This window comes from Leuciscus leuciscus (assembly GCF_965113295.1).
Source record: "Leuciscus leuciscus genome assembly, chromosome: 5".
Taxonomy (NCBI): Eukaryota; Metazoa; Chordata; class Actinopteri; order Cypriniformes; family Leuciscidae; genus Leuciscus; species Leuciscus leuciscus.
This window is the reverse complement of record NC_138729.1, coordinates 2,734,346-2,760,351: the sequence shown is the minus strand read 5'-3', so window position 1 is coordinate 2,760,351 and position 26,006 is coordinate 2,734,346. Positions and strand designations below refer to the sequence as shown.

At 43.7% G+C, this 26,006-nt stretch overlaps 1 protein-coding gene across 1 annotated transcript in view; it reads right to left on the bottom strand.

Annotated features, from left to right (window-relative positions):
• Window positions 1-26,006, bottom strand: part of astn2 (astrotactin 2) — a 481,074-nt gene that overhangs the window by 311,935 nt on the left and 143,133 nt on the right. Inside the window, exon 3 of the mRNA XM_082170500.1 lies at window positions 13,895-14,291. Coding sequence (XP_082026626.1) covers window positions 13,895-14,291 — 397 coding nt within the window. The remainder of the gene's footprint in view (window positions 1-13,894; window positions 14,292-26,006) is intronic.

Here is a 26,006-nt window from a genome sequence, read left to right as displayed (position 1 = left end):
GACTTTTTAATAAACTTATAAATTTGACTTTTTGTCATAACTCAGACTTTTCATCTTATAATTTTGTCATAAGCTTTGCCATAATTTAAACACATTTTTACTTTACTTACTTTAACATGACTTTTTGTGACTTTACATTTACTTTAATGTGACTTATGCAATAATTTGGGCTTTTTGTCATAATTTCGACTTAAGTCATAATTATGATTTTTTATCTCATAATTTTGACCATCTTATAGAATGTCATAATTTTTACATTTTATACTCTTAACTACTTTTTTCTGTCATAATTATGAGTTCTAATGTAATAACCATATATGTTTTCATACATTTGGCAAATTATGTCTCTTGTTTTTCAAAATTATGCTTAAAAAGAAAAATCGCCAATGACACAAAATACACTTATATTCAAGATATATTCTCTAAAAATAAGTCTTACACAGTTTTTTTTTTTCTTTTTTTTTCTTGTCTGGTGAATTTATCTTGTTTTAAGAATGTTTAGACTTTATTTTCTTTCTGGAAAACAAGAAAAACAAGATTTTTTGTTAAATGTTAAACCTCATATCTGAGAAACAGAGTTCATACCGATATCAATGTTTGTCTCTGTGTGTGTGTGTGTGTGTGTGTGTGTGTGTGTGTGTGTGTGTGTGTGTGTGTGTGTGTGTGTGTGTGTGTGTGTGTGTGTGTGTGTGTGTGTGTGTGTGTGTGAGAGAAGTCCCTCGTTGTATCCGTCTAATAAAAGTGAGGCGTGTTCTTGTGTTTGACACCCTGAGCACATCCAGAGCGAACAAAGCCCCTGACAGCCTTAGCTGCAGAAAAACACAGCCAAACACACACAGGACACAAGCATCCGTCTGAGCAGAATGAGTGTGAGAGCAAAGGCCATGACAAACCCAGGGTCTCGTATGAGCTCTCGTCTCCGCCGGTCCCTTCTCACAGCGGTTAACACACATCTGATGCTGTCACTGTGATCGGCTACTGAACCCTGAAACAAGGCCAGGATTTCCACGCATGACGTCTGCTATCGGATCCGTCCAGCAGAACCCCTGCCGTGTCGACAGTCTCAGAGGATTTACAGCAACACCGGGTTCCTTCCGCTGGGAGACTCTGTATTAAAGACCGCAGGCAGAGGCCTGATCCGGACCGGAAGTTCAAGGTCCCAGTATGGAACCAACAAAAATCAGGGGGTAGACTTTCAACAGAAATCAACAAACGGTAAAAAAAAAAATCATGATTTTAACGGTAAAAGACTGTAAAGTGATAGAGTAAAAACCTGTTAATTGGTTAAAATAAGTTGAAAAGTAAAAAAAAAAAAAAAAAAAACTGTAACAGATCTAATTGGACATTTACTGTTACAGTAAAATACTGTTTAATATACAGAAATTGAAACAGAACAAGTCATCTTATAAGTTGCAGGATTCCCAGAATTCTCTCTGACAGCTCGTATTAGATTTTTTAAATAACTGTTTCTTCTTAGTTTGATCTTATCAATTATGTAAATTATGGTTTGATGTTATATCTTACGTTGTCAAATTAATGTTTGTGGCATTATTTTAGTGTCATGTGTGTTACCATGATGCTGTTTTGTAGATACAGTGGGTACGGAAAGTATTCAGACCCCCTTACATTTTTCACTCTTTGTTATATTGCAGCTATTTTCTAAAATCATTTAAGGTTTTTTTTTTCTTTTTTTTTTTCATTATTGTACACACAGCACCCCATATTGACAGAAAAACACAGAATTGTTGACATTTTTGAACATTTATTAAAAAAGAAAAACTGAAATATCACATGGTCCTAAGTATTCAGACCCTTTGCTCAGTATTTAGTAGAAGCACCCTTTTGATCTAATACAGCCATGAGTCTTTTTGGGAAAGATGCAACAAGTTTTTCACACCTGGATTTGGGTATCCTCTGCCATTCCTCCTTGCAGATCCTCTCCAGTTCTGTCAGGTTGGATGGTAAACGTTGGTGGACAGCCATTTTCAGGTCTCTCCAGAGATGCTCAATTGGGTTTAAGTCAGGGCTCTGGCTGGGCCATTCAAGAACAGTCACGGAGTTGTTGTGAAGCCACTCCTTCGTTATTTTAGTTGTGTGCTTAGGGTCATTGTCTTGTTGGAAGGTGAACCTTCGGCCCAGTCTGAGGTCCAGAGCACTCTGGAGAAGGTTTTCGTCCAGGATATCCCTGTACTTGGCCGCATTCATCTTTCCCACGATTGCAACCAGTCGTCCTGTCCCTGCAGCTGAAAAACACCCCCACAGCATGATGCTGCCACCACCATGCTTCACTGTTGAGACTGTATTGGACAGGTGATGAGCAGTGCCTGGTTTTCTCCACACATACCGCTTAGAATTAAGGCCAAAAAGTTCTATCTTGGTCTCATCAGACCAGATAATCTTATTCATCACCATCTTGGAGTCCTTCAGGTGTGCTTTCATGTGTCTTGCACTGAGGAGAGGCTTCCGTCGGGCCACTCTGCCATAAAGCCCCGACTGGTGGATGGCTGCAGTGATGGTTGACTTACTACAACTTTCTCCCATCTCCCGACTGCATCTCTGGAGCTCAGCCACAGTGATCTTTGGGTTCTTCTTTACCTCTCTCACCAAGGCTCTTCTCCCCCGATAGCTCAGTTTGGCTGGACGGCCAGCTCTAGGAAGGGTTCTGGTCGTCCCAAACGTCTTCCATTTAAGGATTATGGAGGCCACTGTGCTCTTAGGAACCTTAAGTGCAGCAGACATTTTTTTGTAACCTTGGCCACATCTGTGCCTTGCCACAATTCACACCTCATGATTCTCATTTGCTCTGACATGCACTGTGAGCTGTAAGGTCTTATATAGACAGGTGTGTGGCTTTCCTAATCAAGTCCAATCAGTATAATCAAACACAGCTGGACTCAAATGAAGGCGTAGAACCATCTCAAGGATGATCAGAAGAAATGGAGAGCACCTGAGTTAAATATATGAGTGTCACAGCAAAGGGTCTGAATACTTAGGACCATGAGATATTTCAGTTTTATCTTTTTTAATAAATGTGCAAAAATGTCAACAATTCTGTGTTTTTCTGTCAATATGGGGTGCTGTGTGTACAATAATGAGGGGAAAAAAATTACTTAAATGATTTTAGCAAAATTGCGGCAATATAACAAAGAGTGAAAAATTTAAGGGGGGCTGAATACTTTCCGTACCCACTATAGATAGATAGATAGATAGATAGATAGATAGATAGATAGATAGATAGATAGATAGATAGATAGATAGATGATCATTTAGTATTTATTTTTAATGCAAAACACACACAGGCAAACACACACACACACACACGAACAAACACAACCTCACAGAACCTGATTTCAACAAATACAACATCTTTGTTGATCTCTCTCTCTCTCTCTCTCTCTCTCTCTCTCTCTCTCTCTCTCTCTCTCTCTCTCTCTCTCTCTCTCTCTCTCTCTCTCTCTCTCTCTCTCTCTCTCTCTCTCTCTCTCTCTCTCTCTCTCTCTCTCTCTCTCTCTCTCTCTCTCTCTCTCTCTCTCTCTCTCTCTCTCTCTCTCTGACCCATCGCAGTGTTCAGGAACACTTCATTTCACAGGCCGTCTTTACTTCTGTCTGTCTGCAGTCCAAAGAGTCGAACAGGATGACAACCATCATTTATTCAGCTGTATTAAAGATTTATTTGACTCTTGGTTACATAGGTTCTTGGTTGTATCCAATGTTTTGTTTTTTTAATGGCTAAATGTTTGGACAGCTAATCCATACAGATTGGTATTTAGGGGGAAAACAAAATTGATTTAACAATGTGGAATTCCTATACAACAATTTGTTTATATATTTCTGAAAAAAAAAAGTATATATATATATATATATATAATGGCTTAACTATTATAATTAAATAAGCAGAGTAAACTGATAAGCTAACAATGTGAAACTCTAATATGCACAAAAATGTGTATGCATTTTAAATTAAACCAAATTGATGATGAATGAAATAGAAGTTATTTTCTGAAATGTCTCCGTATACTGTATACACTGGCAGTAGGTGTTGGGAAAGAGTGAATATGATCACATTATTTTCCCATCACACAGCTCCTATATTTTCTCTATTACTTGTTGTTATTTCATTCACCATTGGGTCATTTTTCATAAAACTGGTCCCTGAACAATTTACAATATAAAACAACCCAGTTTACTGGCAATAAAAATGATGTTAAAGTATATGAATGTATTGAAAATGCATGAATGCATCTGTAAGCAACACACACACACACACACACACACACACAGACACACACACACACTGACTGCAACCTCACGACTCCCTCTCCAGACCTGAAATGACTGAGGATGATTATTCTGGGATCAAACTCCCTCGACGGATTCGTATCCCACACAATCAATTATGCACAAGTGAAGCTGTGAAAAGCACAAGGCAGAGCAGAGAGAAGCCCCAGTCTGAAGGAGTCCAGTCCTCAACAATACAGTGTGGCGTCACTGGCGTGTCTATTTATTGTTTACTGGACAATAATTCATGTGGAGTGATTAACTGAAAGACAGAAATATTGAGGGGCCAACAAGATGACCAGATCACAACTTTCCCTTTTGCCCCTGTATGTCAGATTTATATTTTGTGAAGAAAAAGTGTGGTGCTCGCCCATGCACAGTAGGGCACAGTATAGTGGGTGTTGCACGTATTTTCTCAGTGGTTGTTGTGGTTTTGCACAGGTGGTTGCCAAATGGCCCGAGTCTCTGTGATAGTCAGAGTACGGTTGCACCAGAAGGTCTTAACTTAAAGAGGCCATATTATGCTTTTTTACAAAGTTTTGATTTTGTTTCTGGGCTCTACTAAAATAGGTTTTCAGCTTCTCTTTTCCTAGTCTGTCAGTAACGCTCTGTTTAGTTCCTGTCTCTATGAAGCCCCTCCTTCTGAAAAGCACACTGTGGTCTGATTGGTCGGCTTGAGCAGTGTGTTGTGATTGGTCGAGCGCTTCGAGTGTGTTTGGGAAATGTCCCGCCCCTTACCATAACCACCAGTTTAACACACTACTAACTCAACCAGGCCACGCCCCTTTTATTTGTGCATATGCCTTGTGGGAATTATTTAAATGAGGAATATTGTGATGTGTACGTTCATATTATTTGAAATAATAATGCATGCTGGAGAGCTGTATCCGATACGGAAGTCCTGGAGCAAGTGCGGGCCTGATGCCAGGAAAATGTGCTTCATTATTTATTCAGGCCTCTACCTCCTTCTGTTTGTCAACATCACTCAGATGAATCCCCATCCTTCATCCACAGACACGCGCCAGTATCAGCGCCATGGGCTCCAGACTGCAGGAGCCAATTAAACTGTGCCGCACACTTAAATAAAATAAACAATAGATCTTAGCCAAAACATTACGTTATAGACTATACTTTAATGCAAAAAGACAAACACAATCATCTTCCTTTACTAAAATTCTGTTGAATCCGTGGGTAATTAAAGATACGCTCAGTGCAGACAAATCCTTTGCTCTTATGCTAATATACCAACATGTTCAAAACCTGCTTTGCACATCGAAATATAATGATAACCACCATGATAATACAGGTAATCAAAATAATATAAAGTTGATCCGTAATGGCCTTCTATAAAAACGAATTAACTGTCTTGCTCACGACAAAATCAAACATGACAACAGCGCGATAAATATTAGCTAAACAACATAACACAAATAAAAATAAACATTACTACTTTAATAAAATTAAATGAAATGCGAAGTCAGTGGTTCTCTTACGAGAGGTCTCTCGTACTTGCGTAAGAATATCTTACGCTAGGGGAAAACCTCTTTTCCTCGAGATATTGAAGCCAAAAATTATCCTTAATTTGCAATAATGTAAAACGCATTGCAGCAGCATGCAGACATGGGCGAGACAGCTCGCGCGCCCATTGGCTGCTCTGCGGCAACTGCACCAGCCTATCGATGGAGGCTCCTCATGACGTCATAACCAATGAGGGCGCTTCGCGCCCAATACGTCATGTCCCGCCGAAATCGGGTGGGGCCAGGGCTATAAATACGGTCCAGAGAGGCTGGTTTGGTCAGTTTTTCATCTCTTCAGCGAGTTCACACATCGCTGGATCCTGAGAGGAAGCCGCGCCGTCTGACTACAAACACCCAGCGGGATTATTCTGCATCTGAAGCTGCCGGTCGACAACTCGCCGCCTTCAGTCGCCATTCCTGCTGACGCTTTCCGGCGTACATATCCTTTTATTGCTGTGTGTGTGTTCGCCGCTGCGACACTCACACTTATCTCCTCTAAAAGAGCACGAGCGTCTTTTTCAAGATGCCTCGTTCATCCTGCGGCTCATGCCGAGCTCCACTCAGCGACGGGGACCACCATGTCATCTGTGTTTCCTGCCTGGGTGAGGATCACGCAGCTATCGCGCTCGCCGAGGGCGGCTGCCCTCATTGCGATCTTATGCCTATGGTGACTCTGCGGACTCGCCGGGCATTTTTTCGTGAAGCTGCGCCCGCGCCTTCACCCGCCGAGCTGCCGCGCCGTAAAAAGCGCCGCGCTCAGCGGGTCCCTGAACCTCCTCCATCCCGCGAAAGCTCGCCGGTGCGCCCGCTAGCTTCGCCGCCTGCTTCACCTCAGTCTCTCACCGCCGGTCAGCGGCCGCCGTCTGCCGCCGCTTCCGCCATGGGGGACTATGAAGAAGCTGTGCGATTGGAGGACGACAGTTGCTCTCTCCTTTCGGGCAGTGAGGATTGGTCGAGCTCCGCGGACCTCGCACCACCCTCTCACCGCTCCTCGGGGAAAAGAGCCAGCATCGAGGCGGAGCTTATGCGTCTGCTCGAGCAGGCCGTCGAGAGCCTCGGCCTTGAGTGGTCGACGCCCCAGCAGCCTGCACTTAACCGCCTGGACGGCTGTTTTCTTCAAAGGGGCCGCGCTTCTCAGCCTTCAAGACCAGCCCCTTTCCTTCCTGAGCTTCACGAAGAGGTAGCTAAGTCTTGGAGCGCTCCCTTTTCAGCCAGAGTGCGTGCTCCCGTGTCCGCAGCATTCTCCGTAGTCGACGGTGCTAAGGACAAAGGATACCACTCTCTCCCTCCCGTCGAGGAAGCGGTAGCCGGCCATCTTTGCCCGCCCTCTGCTGGACGGCGTGCTAAGACGGCGCTGCCATCAAAAGCCTGCCGCGCTACCTCGTCACTGCACGGTCGCGCTTATACCGCCGCCGGGCAGGCTGTCTCGGCGCTTCATTCAATGGCCATACTCCAGATCTTCCAGGCCAACCTTCTCCGCAAAATGGATGAGGAAGGACCGGAAGCTGTGAACCTTACGGATTTAAGGAGCGCAACGGATCTCGCCCTTCGCGCCACAAAGTCCGCCGCGCAGGCCATGGGGCGGAATATGGCTTCTCTCACCGTGGCTGAGAGACACTTATGGCTTACGCTCTCGGAGATGCCGGACTCGGAGCGCTCCGCGTTTCTCGACGCCCCCGTCTCCCCCGCTGGCCTCTTCGGATCCTCTGTCAAAGACTTCGCAGACAGATTCGCCGAAGTTCAAAAGACATCGCAGGCCATGAAACATTTCCTGCCCAAGCGCTCGAGCTCCGCAGCAGGTCGCTCAAAACAGCCGTCTGCTCGCAGCTCCCAGCCGCAACCCTCAGCTGCCGCCGCCCCACAGCGCCGACAGACCAGGGATCAGAGACCGCGCTCTCGCTCCGCCGGCCGCCGCCCCCCGCCGCGTGGGCCACGGCCGAAGGTTGAGTTAAAGCCCGAGGCCTCTAAGTCTTCCTAGCCAGTTTACGGAAGCGACGGTGTCCAAGTCCCGCTGCGGCCGGATTTCCACCAAAGATTTTCGCTCGTTCAGTTCCAATAATTGCGACTGTTCCAGCTTATTCAGCAGTAAACAAGTCGGCAGTACAGCCCGCTTGCCTGCACACAAACGCCGTTTTTACGGCGACCCAGATAAATCCCAAAAAGAGTGTATTTTCTGGTAATCCGGCCACGGCCGATGGTGTTATGAGTGTAGTAAAAATGCCCACTGCCCAGTGCCCATTCCTACACACAGACACGGCCCGCCACACACGGCCCGCACAAATAAAATCGACTTATGTCGGTTGTGCACCAAATGTAGTGATTGTGCCCACGTCCCAGTGCCCGCAAACACTACACGCTACATGTCTCACGGTTTCTGTAAAAACGAAACCAACGCACATACAGTCTGCACAAACAGACGGTGTTCTCAGCGTTATGCATGGGCCCGTTGTCCCGCGCCCGCATTCGCTCACAGACATATTAAACCCCACGGGGCTCACCACGCTCGCTCTCTCTCAGCACACAGCTGCAGGAGAACTGAGCGCGGGCAGGCTGCCCGCTGTGATCAGCGCGCCCCCAGTCTCGCACGCTGCAAACGCGGCGCTCATGTTACAGCACACTGTTGCTCTCCGCGCGCCACTTGGCCGCGATCAGAGCCCAGATATCATTCAACCCCTAGCCACTCACGCGAAAGCGTGGACAGAGCTCCCCGGGGTATCGAAGTGGGTGCTGAGCATTATAGAAAGAGGCTATTCGCTACAGTTTGGTCGACGCCCGCAACGCAAAGCGGCGCGAATCGAAACTACGGTGAAAAAGGAAGTAGCACACCTACTTCGAGCCGAAATAGCGAAGTTACTGAGAAAAGGGGCTATAGAACCCTTATCACAAACTCAGAGCGAAGGGGGCATGTACAGCAGATATTTTCTGGTACCCAAGAAAGACGGGGGTCTCAGACCCATACTAGATCTAAGACGACTAAACAAAGCACTTCTGAAACGACGGTTCAGAATGCTCACGACCAGGAAAATCCTCTCGGAAATTTGCCAAGGGGACTGGTTCATGTCGATAGATCTGAAAGACGCCTATTTTCAAATACAAATAGCGTCACGTCACAGGCGATTTTTGAGATTCGCCTTCGAGGGCCAGGCATATCAGTACACAGTCCTTCCATTTGGCCTTTCCCTAGCACCTCGCGTATTCACGATGTGCATGGATGCAGCGCTCGCACCCCTCAGGCTCCGAGGCATACGAGTGCTGAATTATTTGGACGATTGGCTGGTTCTAGCTCGATCACAGTCAGAGCTCATAGAACACAGGACCATATTACTCGATCACCTCGAGAATCTAGGTCTCACAGTCAATTGGGCGAAGAGTTCGCTGTCTCCCAGTCAGAAAATATCTTTTCTGGGCACAGATCTGGACTCGCTGTCTATGACAGCACAGCTGTCGCCGCAGCGCAGACTAAGCATTCAGCGCATGACAGAGATTTTTCGCCACGGCGCTTTGGTCCCGTTCAAAAAATTTCACAGGATGCTGGGTCTCATGGCTTCAGCATCCTCAGTGCTTCAGCTGGGTCTGCTTCGCATGCGCCCGCTGCAGTACTGGCTGAAAGCGCGCGCGCCGCGCAGAGCTTGGACCTCCGGTCTCGCGCGCATCAAGGTCGATCAGAAATGCGTCGCAGCTCTGAAACCTTGGACAGTGACCGACTGGTACCGGTCAGGTGTAAGCCTGGGGACTTCCTCGAGTGTGAAGGTGGTGTCCACGGACGCCTCAACCTCGGGATGGGGAGCGCTGCTCGAGGGCAGACCGTTATTCGGCCAGTGGTCAGAACGGGAAAAGCTTCTGCATATAAACTGCCTGGAAATGATGGCAGTCGACAACGCGCTGAGGCGTTTTTGTCCCCATATAAAAAGACACCACGTCTTAGTCCGTTCGGACAACATGTCAGTGGTGGCTTATATAAATCACCAAGGAGGTATCAGATCCAGAATCCTTCACAGGCTGACGGATCGCCTCCTGGTCTGGGCTCAGCACAATCTGCGCTCGCTCAGGGCAGCGCATGTGCCCGGCCATCTGAATGTGGGACCAGACAGACTGTCCAGAAACAATCTGCCGACAGGGGAATGGTCTTTACATCCACAGACAGTCAAAATGCTATGGAGAACATTTGGCAGAGCGGAAATAGACCTATTTGCGTCTCAAGAGAACGCTCATTGTCAGGAATTCTTCTCCAAGAGCAGGGATGCGCTGGCTCACGTCTGGCCCCGCTGCCCGCTCTATGTGTTTCCCCCTGTCACGCTCCTACCCCAGGTGTTAGAGCGAATCAGGGAGAGCGGATGCCCAGTGCTACTTGTCGCCCCTTTTTGGACAAACCAAGTCTGGTTTTCAGTCCTGATGCAGCTGACGAGTACCGCCCCGTGGCCGATACCGGTGAGGAGGGATCTCCTCTCGCAGGCGAACGGCTCGATCTGGCATCCTCGCCCGGAGCTTTGGTCCCTACATGTGTGGGCCATCAACGGGTACCCGTTAACCTCCCAGCGGGAGTGTTAAACACGATCACGCAGGCTAGAGCTCCATCTACAAGGCGGCTCTATTCCTCAAAATGGTCTGTGTTCACTAGCTGGTGTACAGCGAGTGGCACTTCACCCTCACGCTATGGGGTGCCGGAGGTTCTCTCCTTTTTACAAGAGCTTCTGGATAAGGGCAGAACCCCATCCACGCTCAAAGTTTATGTGGCGGCCATAGCAGCGTTCGCTGAACCACCGCTTGGCCAGTCATTAGGAAGGAACGATCTGGTCATTCGCTTCCTTAGAGGAGCTAAGAGGCTGAACCCTCCCAGACCACCCTCAGTTCCCGTTTGGGACCTTTCCACGGTTCTGGAAGCCATGAAAGGTGCCCCATTCGAGCCAATACAGTCAATAGATCTGAAACTCTTGTCTTTCAAAACAGTGTTTCTTCTGGCTCTCGCTTCAGTGAAGCGCATAGGGGATTTGCAAGCGCTCTCAGTAAGCGCGACGTGTATGGAGTTTGGGCCGAATGACTCGAGAGTCATACTCAAACCAAAGCACGGATATGTTCCTAAATCCCTCAACACACCGTTTAGGGCACAGGTTATCTCACTGTCGGCCCTGCCGGTATCCGAAGAGGAAGGGGACGCAGGCTTCCTTTGCCCGGTCAGGGCGTTAAGAGCCTATGTGTCTCGCTCATCTGTTTTCAGACAGACGGAGCAGCTCTTTGTTTTGTTCAGCGGACGTTCTAAGGGACTAGCTGCGTCAAAACAGAGTCTATCCAGATGGATAGTTGATGCTATAGCGCTAGCTTACACATCCAAGGGCCTGCAATGCCCGATAGGTGTCAAAGCGCACTCCACAAGAGGCATGGCCTCGTCGTGGGCTTGGTCCAGTGGGATTGCCTTGCAAGATATCTGTATGGCGGCAGGCTGGGCCTCCCCGTCTACATTTATAAGGTTTTATAACCTCGAGGTTCCCACTTTGCAAGCTAGGTTGCTCTCGGTTTAATTTTTCAGTATTGCCCGCCCGATGCTATCGGCTCGGGATGCTGAAACTGCTAGAGCGGCGATCACTGATCGCCTATATACTTCTGTGGGCAATACGTTAGTCCCCCATATTTACCAGTCCAGGCTGAGTTCGCCCTGGCTGTGTGGAACACTTGATATAATATGCTCTTATCAGAGCTCAATATTACAGGAATGATGCTATCCTAGCCCCTCTTCCCGGATTCTCTGTGAGTCCCTTGTGATTAAGCACTGTATGAGCCCCGGGCACCTGCCCTTGGGACGTTAGTGTTATGTCTCAAGCACGCACGGCGTTTTACATTGTGTTCCCCTAGCGTAAGATATTCTTACGCAAGTACGAGAGACCTCTCGTAAGAGAACGTACTCGGTTACTAACGTAACCTCGGTTCTCTCTAGAAGAGGGAACGAGTACTCGCGTATCTTGCCGTGCATGCGTCATGTTCTGATTCGCTTCAGCGATGAAAAAACTGACCAAACCAGCCTCTCTGGGCCGTATTTATAGCCCTGGCCCCACCCGATTTCGGTGGGACATGACGTATTGGGCGCGAAGCGCCCTCATTGGTTATGACGTCATGAGGAGCCTCCATCGATAGGCTGGTGCAGTTGCCGCAGAGCAGCCAATGGGCGCGCGAGCTGTCTCGCCCATGTCTGCATGCTGCTGCAATGCGTTTTACATTATTGCAAAATTAAGGATAATTTTTGGCTTCAATATCTCGAGGAAAAGAGGTTTTCCCCTATCGTAAGATATTCTTACGCAAGTACTCGTTCCCTCTTCTAGAGAGAACCGAGGTTACGTTAGTAACCGAGTACGTTTTATTTTTTTTACCCTAAAATTATAAATGACAAAACATTTGAATTTTACAACAAAAAAAAAAATACTGCACAAATGCACATATTGTCTTGTTGCTCTAATAATTTCATACTTAAGACTTCAGAGCTGAAGGCAGTTCACCAACATTGATCAATGTGACCTTTATACCCCTTGTGATCTACTTAACATGAGGCCAGATTTGTTGATTGAAGCACCCTCTTCATCTTTAATCAGGTCTCAGTTCATATTCATTTTTTTTCCCGATGACACTGAAGGCTCTCTTATGAATTACAGTGCATCAGGACGGTTCTTACAACTAATGACTAAATCAAATGCAAAACACATCTAATCTACATTGTTAAGCAACTCATATGTCTCTGTTATTGACAAATCAAAATGAATATGGAAATTATTCTCGGAAACAGATACATTTATAAACAAGATAAATAATGTTTTGCTGTACAGTAATAAATAAATGTGTTGCTTTACCATCAAAACGTGGATGGATGGGTGGATCTTGTTAAGTTCATATTGAATATACATCTTGTAATCAGACACTTTGGCCTTGACTGTTCTCTCATGGGAGGGCGATCTAGCCAACTTATCAACTAAGAGTCATTCTCTCTCTCTCTCTCTCTCTCTCTCTCTCTCTCTCTCTCTCTCTCTCTCTCTCTCTCTCTCTCTCTCTCTCTCTCTCTCTCTCTCTCTCTCTCTCTCTCTCTCTCTCTCTCTCTCTCGGTTCTCTCCTGGTTCTCTCAGTCTATGTCTTACAATGAATTCAGGCCAATGGCTATAATTAGCCTGCGGTTGGCAGGTGACTTCACATCAAACCCCCAGATGTGCTCAAATGTGCCACATCAGTGTCACTAGAAAGAGATGAGAGGTGGAAAAATACCCTTTCCCATCACAGATATCATTAGCATGCTGAACAATGGAGAAGGCACTTTACCATCACTCTGAAGATAATGTGAATTTTGATTTAATGTTCACTGGATACTGGTCTGAGTGTGGATTCAAGGATTAAGATTGAACTTTAACTGTGATGATGGAGGGATGGTACTCACCATACAAGCTTTGTGCTGGAACACAATCCTACCTCGAAAATCATAAGAAAATTATAGGTTGACTGTAAAACTCAAGTCTCTAACTCCGCTACCCCTCAACCCAAAAATCTGAATGTTGTTCCAGAAATTTCTACTTGGACAATCATGTTAAGTGATGAATGTAATGGCAGATAAAACCTCACTGTTCTCCAAGAGAAACTTCAGGATAGCCTTGCAAGCACTCTCTTTGCAATCAGACCCTGATATCTCAACTCAAATATTCTCAGAATTTATCAGTTGGATCTAATCCTAGCAAGCAATTTTGCATTTAATAGCCGTCCAAACACAGCCCTGACGTCTAGGCTAAAACCAGGCAACATTTGGGCTGTCAGTGTAAATGTAATAGATGTCTAACCATAGCCCAAGAATAGACTAGTCATGAATTAGATAACATGTCAAAGAAATGAAACCAAACACTATGTATTCACTGTTGACTTTGCTTACATGATGGAATATCATACATCTCACATGTTATTTGGGCAAAAATGACATGTAACCAAATTCAAAGTTATTTTGGCTAGATGTGTGTTACTCATAGCCACACTATACCGGGTCTATAGTTAACCTAGATGCTGAAATGACGGCTATTGCTTGCTGGGATAGAAAATAGACAGTGCGGTTGACAGTGACACAGCAATGCTGAAGCTCTTACCTCTGTTATCCAGACTGTGTTTGTGGTTGGCCTCTCCCATCACTTTCCCCAGACTGTCGACGCTGTGTGTCCCCTGGCTGCACAAATCATCTTCCAAATGTGCTTTCCCATCCAGCAGATGTCCCGGCTGCTCGTCATCCTCGCAATCGCAGTCGTCGAGGATGGGCGTCTCGCGGATGGGCATGCCGATGACGGAGGTGTGCTGAAGGGGTCTGGGCCCTCGGAAGCTGTCCCGGCTCTGAGGACCCAGGAGAACTGAAGGGATGTAGTGAATCTCATGCGTGGCCTCAGTGCTGGCACTCTTCTGAGGGGCCCGGCGACGCCGGCACCAGCGCTGACGGGTGTAGAGCACCAGCGTGAAGAGTAGGATGAGTAACAGAAGAGCAATCAGACCACCCTGTATGAGAACGAACCAAAGAGAAAATGTCAGAATTCCAAATAATCCTGGTCCAAAACTAGTTTCCCATCGTGAACCATCCTGAAAGTACAACTGCTCAAGACTCAATGAGGAGACACTCGTTGAAAAACGAATGGGCATAGTCATTGACTGTACTTTTCTGGTTTCTAGTAATCCAGAAGACCTTGGATAAACCATCTCCTGGTTTACTTGTGTTTGGTTAATATTGGAGATGAACAGGATAGTGCGCTTGTCACTGGGATGTAGTAGCCTAAATGAGGTGCTCCTGAACCAGCATCTTTTGTTGGTCCTGGAACAACATTACTGTCCAAATCATATCTATTAATTCCCACTGAAATCAGAGGGCAAACACAGGTTGACAAGAATGTTGTTGAAGACAAGCTTAGCCCTATTTAATCTAAAACTACACAAGTTTAGTAAAAAAGATTATTAATGTTCTACTAAGACAGAGGCGCCCAAATCCTGCTCCTGGAGTTTAGCTCCAACCCTAATAAAACACAGATGGACCAGTTCTTGAGGAGTGCTAAAGGTGTCCAGACAGGTGTGTTGGTGCAGGATAGAGCTGAACTCTGCAGGGTGTTGGCCTTCCAGAAGCAGGATTGGGCACCCCTGTGTTAGGACCAACACGGACAAGGGGAGTATAATTGACTCAAATGTCATGCAGAGTTTAGCTTCAACCTGCCTCAACACACTTGCCTGGGTATCTCTGGTAATCCTGAAGACCTTAATTAGCTGGTTCAGGTGTGTTTGGCTAGGATTAAAGCTAAATAAGTGGCCCTTCAGGAGCAGGACTAGTCGCTCCTGAACAAGGATGCTGATCCGTGAGAATGCCCTAATTGAACTAATTTGTAGGCTAAAGAAACTCCCAATAAACTGAGAATCTTCTTCACACCAGCACTTACTCTAGAATGCATGTTGGCATTACCTGTTTTTTATAATCTCGTTTTGTCAGATTTTATGGTGATTTGACATGCAAAACTGTTTTGGAAGTTTTCATTCAGGTAAACAGGAGCTTGCATGATTAAAAAATAGCTGACCATCAAATTAACTGGCATGCTTTACTAAGGCTTTGCTAAGTCTCTCTTGACAATTAAGCAAGGAGCATAGAATTAAGCATGCATTTGGGTAAGCTTGAGTAATACATGATGCACGGCCACAGACTTCAAACGTTGTTCATGTTTTTAGTATCTTGTAAAGAGCCACTGAGCTTTGCTTGTTACTTCTTCAGCTTGAGTGTCTGGCCTAAAGGTGCAATACACATAAAACAGCTGAAGATTAATTTCTCCATGGTTTGTCTCATTTCATGGCATGTCAGGACATCAAAGATTCCTTCTCTCTCTCTTGAGCCGTTTGTTTGTAATACTCTTAAATCTGCAGTTGTTCTTAAAGAGAGCGGTGCTGAGCTGACAGATAAAGTGAGCAGTGTAATATTTTTAATTGTCTTAAACATGAAACGTTATTTGAAAGAATGAAACCAAATTATAAACAATACTGCATTCTTCTGCTCTGCCATGCATTTTCATTAGACTTCCTCCCAAAAGCCACAGTGTGACATGGAATTGCATATGAAATGTTGCTCACATGAAGATCTTTTCTTAATAATTACAAACCAGACTCATGACTCCACAAATGCCTAACAGGGTCCATCCAATGTCTAAGGCCCTAACATTGACTCCTGGACCATTTGGGGCTCGCCCTCGATCCCTCTGAGCTCATTTTAAGACATTGAGATATTCTGAAAAACTAAAGGAAAGAGATGTAGGACTTGTTTCTCACAAGGATCATCTAAGAAGCCGGAGAGATCAGTAAAAGTCTGCCTTTTCTCACCATTATTTTAATTAGAGAACAAAATCAAGATATCATAGAGGTCTCATTTGAGATTTTTCTTTCCCATGGGAATGTGCACTGCATTAATTCAACTATTTGAACCACACAGCAGATCAGAGCCGAGGAAGCAAATGAGGATCCGGCACTGACCTACTCAAGATGAATATTCAGCTACTGCTCTTCAAATATTTTGATTTAATACTCTCCAGCACATTTCATGCTAAATGTACAGATTCAATACGTTGTCACAATTAGTGTATAAAGTGACATCAATGCCTAACCACACACACACACACTGGTCTCGCGCCTATCGCATGTGGCATCCAGGATGAAACCTGTGCTGTGTACCTTCCGTTCCCATCTAACCTCTTTTCTTCTCCCTGCAGAACGATATAAAATGACTAGAGTGGTGTTATTAATCTCAGAATTTTAAAATTCCATCTTCATGAGGAAAAACAAACCCCTCTCAAATTACAGCTCATGCACTGCCGGCTGTCCATAAATCATAGCGCTGTAGATGGGCATTTTCGATGGGAACAATGCAGCCCCGACCAAATGTGTTCATTAATCTCCAGCAGGAGCTCAGCCACTGAAAGTAAACTTCCCTCAAAGTTAAATGCAGAAAAATGAGAGAGGCTAAGCCATTCTTTAAACTTCCAAGCACTCCTGGGAGTCTCTGTGCACACTGTCTGTTGTCTTAAGCTTGGAAACAATGGAGCCGCTTGGCAAATGTTATGAATGGAACTGTAAATGCTACATCCTGATAAAAGAGTCAAGCTGTGCAGGAAACACCTACACCCTTTTAAAAGTTATGGACGAAGGAAGAGCAACTATTACACAATAATGCTGACCAAATGTGACTTTTTATGTTGAAGTATGTCCAATTTAAAGTGAGCTTGAGACATGTCTATAACCTCATGGTCGTACCGTGAAAATTTGCTCCATTTTGTACCATGGTAAGACGTTGCATTTTTTGTTGTATTTTGGAGTACTAAGTAAAACTATGTCACGTGAAAATTGCATTACTATAACTGCACCATGTTACTACCACAACTTTGTGTAAGGGAGATGAATGTCTTTAAACATCAGTTCATACTGAGTGATGTTTATTTATTTACTTATTTATTTATTTTATTTTATTTATTTTTATTATTTTTTATTCCATGCACCAGACATGTCATTACCCAGCCAAACATCTGGCCAAGAAACAAGAGGTCTCCAGACATCCAGTAATATTCTGTTTAAAAGATAACGATGAATAAACAAACCCATAATGCATGACAGACTTCTGAGACCATCTGGCATATTAGTAATAACTTTTGAAGGTGTTCCATTGCACAGATGCACAATACAGAACCAGCAGCTCAAACAATCAAATCCCCATCTGAGGAGAACTCGGATAACAGCTAAACATTACAGAATATGAACAGAATGTAGGCATTATAATATCAGCCTCTTAAAACGTTAATATGTACTATGTCTCCTAAAACACCATGTTAAACCTAGCCACTGAAGTATACTCCAAAACAATATCCACCTGGTGAATAATGAAGGTGATCTATCTAGTTCTCCAAATCTAGTTCTCATTAGATTTTATTAGGGACTGTTTTTTGTTTTGTTTTATTTAAGGGGCTACCAGAGGAGTTTTGAGATCTATAGTCAAAATAGACTTAACCCTCCCTTCGCCAGCAATACATTTTTCTATGACCCTCCAAAATGATTGTGAAAAAAGGCATGACCCTCCCCAATAATTTATTGATTACTTCTGTACTGGTTTGTGCTTGGAAAATATGTTCAGATTTTTTTTCTACAACCATTACAAACGACTTACCCGTTTCACACATACTCTGTTTGCAGTGTGTATGCGGTGCGTATTTTCCCCCGCACCCATGTTAACAGGTTCGAGCTTTCACACTGCACGCGGATGCGGTCCGGCAATGCGTTCCAGAGGCCTCATTTATAACCGTTGCGTCGCACAACACAGGCCCTGACAGAGGCGTACGCCACTTCCGACGCATACGTTGTGATTTATAAAAACAAACTTGACGGGATAATGTGCGCACCTGCACACAAACTCAATTTAAATACAGTTACACGAGTAGTTACACAACCAACTATGGTGACACAAAATAAAACGTGGCACTTTTCTAAAGGGATAACTATAATGTATGGCGGAATAGCACTTGAAGTTGGGAGAACTTCGACTCGGCGCAGTAAAAAGTCCCTCCTGAAAAATCCTCTCCCTCTCACTTCTGTCATTAGAACCAACGTGACTTTTTACTGCGCCGAGTCGAAGTGCTCCCAACTTCAAGTGCTATTCCGCCATACACTATAGTTATCCTTTTTACCCGCTTAGAAAAGCGCCACGTTTTATTTTGTGTCACCATACTTGGTCGTGTAACTACTCGTGTAACTGTATTTAAATAGGGAAAACGTGGAGGTGTTTGGTCGCTTCTAATTTAATCTCTGTTTGGTTCTTAATGAATGAACTAGGCTAAGCTAAGTGCTATCAAAGTGTCGCCGCGCGCCAGAACGATTGAGTGCACGCACTAAGATGAGAGAGGTATGTATCAACTTGTCTTAGTTAAGGGAATAACATAGTTTAATATGAAAAAAACGGTGGAGTATCCCTTTAAATGTCCGCGCCAGCGAGCGAGTTGAGCCATTTAGTGAAACTGACACATATAAGTTAGCCTATCTAATGGCAGATGAAGTAAAACAGTAAATCTTCAAATTAGTCCTAATCATAAATACAGTGCATGTTCAAAATAACAGTTTAAATAAATAAAAGAATGATTTAAACTATGTTTTACTTCTGATATAAACATTTAGATTTAGATAAACAGAATCAATATAAATATATGTCATTAATGGAGTTAAACTACATGAAATCATTACTGAGAAGTAACAACATGTTTTATATTCAATAAATATATTTGTTGTGGATGCAATGCTTTTGAACACTTCTCCTCTGGCATTGCTAAGTTATAATGTTTTAACATTATAACACAGCATGTGGTGTTTAAACGTGAATACGTTTTTTATTTTATACTTTTTTTTTATAAAAGTTGCTGATAACTTCTGGATTTGAAATAAAAATAGTGATTATGTGTTTGTGGTACAGCCGTGGCTCAGTTACGCACTGCAAACGCAGCATATGTGAAAGCACTATACACAGAGTATGTGTGAAACCTCTGCTTTCTCATCTTACACATCACACTCCACTGTTATGGTGGCCATTTCAGTAGATTTACTCACTAACATTGTTGTAGAAACACAATAAGCATGGAAACTATAAGATCGTGCTACAGCGCACACTCTATCAGCTTCAGTTCTGACGCCTCAGTCCCAATACTGTAAAACTTGACGTACATTCACATCACATGTTAACGCAGCGGTAGAGTTACACTCACAGGACACTTCACTTATTCGCAATCACAAAAGTTCATTATTTGCTCGTGCTTTAAAGCTTTGCCGGGTAAACATTTCATTGGCATTCTGTTCTGACATGATTCACTTTTTCTGAGCATGCACGCCCACAGCGTCAACCTGGATTTTTGTTGGGTCAGACCCATCTGCTAGCGATGGGGGGGGGGGGGGGGGTCGAGACTGAGAGAGCTACATGGAAAAATATGCACAAAACAAGCCACTTTGAAATTTTGCTGTTTTCATGAATACAAAAGTTGGGTGACCCTCATCCTAGACTAAAAAAAGCTGGATGACCCTCACCTCAACAAATAATAAAAAGACATGATCCTCCCCTATTTTCCTCCGGTGGTCCATTCCATAAATACCAAACGGCCCCTTAATGAGACATTTGCCAGAGTAAAGTGCCACACAGTAGGGCATATAAAGTAAATCACACCTCCAGCAACATGGATGGCAAGTGAAAATCATCCCTGTCATCTGTTCACCAGGTGATCACAGCAGAGGAAGCCATGGCTTTAGGACAAACTCTAGGATAAAAACAACACAACACAGATGAACCTCACCCAGAAGCACCTGCTTCTCTCTGTTCCTACCATCTGCGCCCAGGAAAAAACTCCCAGAGCTGGCAACGTCGACGTCAACATTAGAGGCACAGACTACATTTATCTCTCTGGCAAAAATCACATGAAACATACACAGACACGGGCATTCAAAACACATGCCGCATAAGTAAAAGGACACATCTTGTGAGCTCATAATATGACAAAACCGAGTGAGCTGACTATGACTACAGCCAAGAAGGTTTTTCCTGACAGCATGCAGCACAAATCTATTGGCCAAACTCAAAGGTAGCACTGCATGATTTGAGAAAGCACTGGGACAAACTAAAAAAATAATAATAATAAAAAACACATACAACATGGCAGATAAATCATGATACATTTTGATTAAAAAAACATCCTTATAATATCGAAAAATGTTCATTACAAATGGTTCACTCTAATTAATTAAAAACTGACTCTTTAAAGCTATATGTATATGCTATTTAGAGTATTGCAGTGTCAGTTTAGCAAAAATGCTAATGCCAAACTCTATTGCAATCAACTGCAAGTCGAGTCAAAGGCTGTCAAACACCAAAGACAGTTCACTCGTATTGCTATGAGTGGGAGAAACTGCAATACACAATATGGCATCTCTAGTAAAGCAAGTGAATAAATGAACCAATCAGCATTTGGTAAATTCATTGCATCACTACTGCTACTGTTAGATGCCCCAGCCACAGAAACCTGAGTCTCGTGCTTAAGACTGCACATAACGGGAAAGTTCATGTCGGAATTTATTGCTGATCTGCAATATGCAGTTTTTGAGATTTCGGTTGTTTTGCATTGGTCTTGTATGCCTGAAATAGGCGTTGGGGGTGTTGCAAATCTGGCCGTGGAGCGAACTGAAATGGACTTTGGTTGAGAGTCCTGTGCGCTTTGCGTGGACACACTACATATATTTGTCCGGCAGGGTTGAGGCTCCATTTTGATTGCGTTACTTGGACAGAAAGCAGCTGTCTATGTAGGTAGCTGACTAGGTTTTGGAACGGAGTTAAGGACAGAATGATACATGCAGACGTTCCAGCATCTGTTCAGTCTGGGACTCCTGGGGTGTTGGGATGTGGGTAGATGGGAAGCTCTGTTGCCCACAGGGATCTATGGACGGCTCTGACATGCGAGCAAGCTTATTAGAGTCGGAGTGGACGCCTGTGCCGAGAGCTGCGTGCCGCCGTCTCTTCGCACAGTATGATGTTTAAGTGCCATGTGTTGTGCCAGCTGCCTCCTCCCACTTCAGTCCAAGAGCGGATCAGAGAGTCGGATACCCCGCCTGCCGTCGCTGTCTCCTTTTTTGTCTCTGTTTCCTCTCTTTTTCATTCCCTCTCAGGGGAGGGTTTTATTTGACCATAGAGGCTGTTTTTCCTTGGGCTTTGAGACACTCTCTCTTAGACTGACAGATCTGAAGAGAGAGTGAGGAGAGGAACCCCAGTGATACTCAACCCAAGCTTTGTCCAATTATGGCCTTCAAAGAGCAGAAGAAACAAAGCTCTGTACCAAAACTAGAAATGCTGAGTTGATAGGCTGCTCACAAGGTTTTGGAACAAAGCTATGTCTTTGTTCAAATTGTTTGTGAAGCCAATTTTTCGCCATGATAATGCAGCATTATTGTTCATAATCAAACAGGATATTCGTGACATTTATCTCTTTAATTTTAAAGAGGCCATATTGTCTAATTTTACAATGTTTAGAATTCATGCTTGAATGATAAAAAACACATTATTTTCCTCATATTCTCCATTGTTGCGGCTCCTCTCTTCCCAGTCTGTCAGTAACGCCAGAGAATGTCTAATATGGCGAGAAGTTTCACTCTCACTACACTTCCGGCTTCTGAACTGGTTGCAGTTCCACTCTGATTCCATATGAGGGCGCTCACAGGACGAGTGCAGAATGAATGGAGGTCAATGGCGGTATACCCCTCAAAATCCACTTTTCTCAGGATATAATTTTTTGTCTAGTAATTTGAATGTTGTATTCGAAAGGAGATGCAAAGAAATTACACATTGCTGGGTGTTAGATTTTTTAGAGTCACTTATTTGATTTAAAAAAGTCTTTCAAAATGTCAATGACGTCAGAATGCTGACGTCATTAGCAGAATGCTAGCGTGTTATGGGCAACAACAACTCAACCTGTAAGAAATCAAAACGACATAAGTACTCGTTCATTCAACTTTCGACCTAAAACCCATGTTGAACTTGCAAAATCTACAATCACATCTGAGATTTCTCAACGGCAATCGGGTGAAAGAGACAAATTTAGCCGTCTAGCCCCATTGACTCCCATTCATTTTGCACTCATGGCGAGCGCCCCCAGTGGAACTCTGGTGGTACTACAACCAAAATTCGGTACAATAGGGCTTAATAGGGAGTGGACAGGCTCTCCGTAGACGGGCTCTGGTAACGCTCTGTTTACTTCCTGTCTCTATGAAGCCCCTCCTTCTGAAAAGCACACTGTGCTCTGATTGGTCGGCATGAGCAGTGTGTTGTGATTGGTCAAGCGTTTCGAGCGTGTTTGGGAAATGTCCCGCCTCTTAACCATAACCGCGTGTTTTTTCACACTAAAGCAACCCTTTTTGGCTTTGAGTTTAAATTATTTAAATTAGGGATAAGATATTTGTGACGTGTTCATTCCTGGAAGAAACTCAAGACGACAATTGAGGCATTTAAGGGAGTTCAGAAAAAGTTCATAATAATATAAAATAATAACTCCTTTTCATTTAGCCTAAGAAAATTGAATATTAATCTTCCACCGTGTCACCGTGGCCTTTAATACTGACTCAGGCTGTGTGTCCACCCCCTCCCAACACACACAGAGCACAATATGTCCAGTCGATCTGTCCACCCTCCCTCCACCCCTCGCTCTCTCTATCTCTCTATCTCTCTATCTCTCTGTCTGCTCCTCGGCTCTGACGTTGCACATGGGGAAGATTTGTCCTGCAATTTGTCCGTCCCTTGGACTTACGGCGGGGTATTACTGAAGAGTTAGTGAGAGTCACACACCACCCCAGACACACGGACATCAGTCCAACAGATGTGACCTCATTACACACACCGGACAATAGGGAGGGAGAGTGAGCGTGAAAGGCTCAAGCTCACTACTACAGAATCAAGTTCATACTTTTCACAGTCATGTATTCCCATTATCATTAATAATCAAGTTTACGGTAACAATAAACTTGAAAAAAGAAGCATCACGCTGGGATACATGGAGATGCTCTGCGGTAATGAAGAGTCATGAGTCACATGTCACAGAGATTTCCGGGTATTGGATATTACAAATTACAAATTGGGGTCTAGATATTTCCTGGATGCACTACGATGAGGTCACATTTCTGTGTATCATTTAAAGAGGTATTCAGTTGTTCTCTAGCTAGTGTTAGCATCGCTTTTCTTTGTGTACTTCAAGTACCAATACCACAGAGGTGTGAAAGGATTAGTTCACTTTAAAAAAAAATGTTTGCTGATAATTTACTCACCCCGATGTCATCCAAGATATCCATGTCTTTCTTTCTTCAGTCGAAAAGAAATTAAGGTTTTTGAGGGAAACATTCCAGGATTTTTCTACACAGAATGGACTTCAATGGCAACCAACTATACCAATGTTCAAAGAAGGTTCAAATGTCCGTCTCAATGCAGCTTCAAAGTCTCTACACGATCCCAGTCGAGAAATAAGGGTCTTATCTAGTGAAACGATCGGTCATTAAAATACGACGTCTATGCGACACACCGAAGCAGTTTGTTTATATCTATGGATCCAACATGGCATCAGACGCGAAGTTACCTTTCGATGCAGCCTTAGATAGTGTTCTAAGTAGTTTAGAACACAAGTTTATTTCGTCTTCTTCCTCGTCGAATTTCTGTCGCTCTACATATGTCATCTGGTATAATTAAAAAACGATTGGCTATGAGGTACGTACAGGCGCATTTTATAGACATTCGTAGCGCCCAATAAACGGCTCTGGGCATTCGTAAACCACGCCTCAAATACGAAAAAATTAACATGTGGTGCCCAGACCACGTCTCAATGAGACGAGGTCTGACGTTAGCCAGGCTAATATATATATACTTTTTAACCACAAATGCTCGTCTTGTACCATCTCTGAGATGCGCCACGCATTGCATCATCACGTTGGAAAGGTCACACGTCACGTCATCTATCTACGTTATTTGTCTGTGTACTCCGGTTCTAAAAGGTAGGGAAGGGCGAAAAATGTCATCTCATTTTCTCCTCCAACTTCAAAATCGTCCGACATCTTGTTTTAATTATTCTAAAAAAAAAAATTTTCGTGACCTTTCCAACGTGATGACGTAATACTCAGAGATGGTACAAGACGGGCATTTGTGGTTAAAAAGTATATATACATATATATATTTATTTATTTTTTAGAAAATGACTGATCGTTTCGCTAGATAAGACCCTTATTTCTCGACTGGGATCGTGTAGAGACTTTGAAGCTGCATTGAGACGGACATTTGAACCTTCTTTGAACATTGGTATAGTTGGTTGCCATTGAAGTCCATTCTGTGTAGAAAAATCCTGGAATGTTTTCCTCAAAAACCTTAATTTCTTTTCGACTGAAGAAAGAAAGACATGGATATCTTGGATGACATCGGAGTGAGTAAATTATCAGCTTCTTTTTTTTTTTTTTTTTTAAGTGAACTAATCCTTTAAATGCTGCACGGCTGGCTATCAAGTGGATCAGCATGATTGTCAATGTAAATGACACTGACAATAGTGGAGGGAATGTGGTTGATTATTGGTCATCGGTCATTCATCTCTCACCTAATAACCCGCCGTCTCAGTTATTTATGAGAGCTTAAAAATTAAATCAGCTCTTACTCACACTCCAAAAACTTCACCTGATGGTAAGCATCAATTTATTTTTGACTGGAAGCACAACTGAATCTCAATTTGTCATGCCAGATGACACTGCAGACATAAGAACAGAACGCCTTTTAATATTCATGGAAATTGGAAACAAACGGGCCGGTGTTACGGTAATGGCTGCCATTTGGAAAACAGAGCTCTCTTTCTGTGATGCTGTTTTTCTCTGTCTTTAATGATGTCCCATGATGCACCCTGTTTGCATGGTAACCAAATATAATTGCCTGATAATCATGCATCACTGCATGCTCATTACAGTGGTAAATTAGCACTGGTGGGTGAAGTCGCTCACACCTTGTGGCACATTTCTTTAAATAAGCTCTTGTAAGAGAGCAAAATAGTCAACAGTTGCGGGAGTAAAGCCTCGCTGAGCTCTGCCCTTCTCGCTGACATTTTGAGATGGACTGTAATTACTGTGCCGGGCCTGTTATGAGTGGCAATAACGCAAGAGGTCAATCCGGCACTGAATTGTTTAGTCAGGCATCCCACGGCAAAAAGTAGATAATGTTGGGATTGTTATGGCATCAAAAAGCCTTAACGGTAACCTAAAATTACAGTGCGTTCTTCACTTGGTGAATGACAACCCATGACTGACACAACAAACTTCTTACATCCTCACAGATTTCCCTTCTTTTCAACAGCATATTTCTCTGCTAGTCACAATGGCAGAGGGAAATGCTTCCTTTTTTTACTTTAAATGTCTGCCAGTTCTTCTGGCTAAACATTCACTGTATAGAAACATGGCAGCCTGAAAAAAAAAAAAAAAAAAAATATATATATATATATATATATATATATATATATATATATATATATATATATATATATATATATATATATATCTAAGCAATTCCCAAGAAGTCAGTGAGTTTGGCTCTCATCTGAAGGCTACACCATTCGCCAAAGTCCTCATCTCAGAAAACCCTGCCAGGCTCAGACATCCAACAGCTGTTGGACG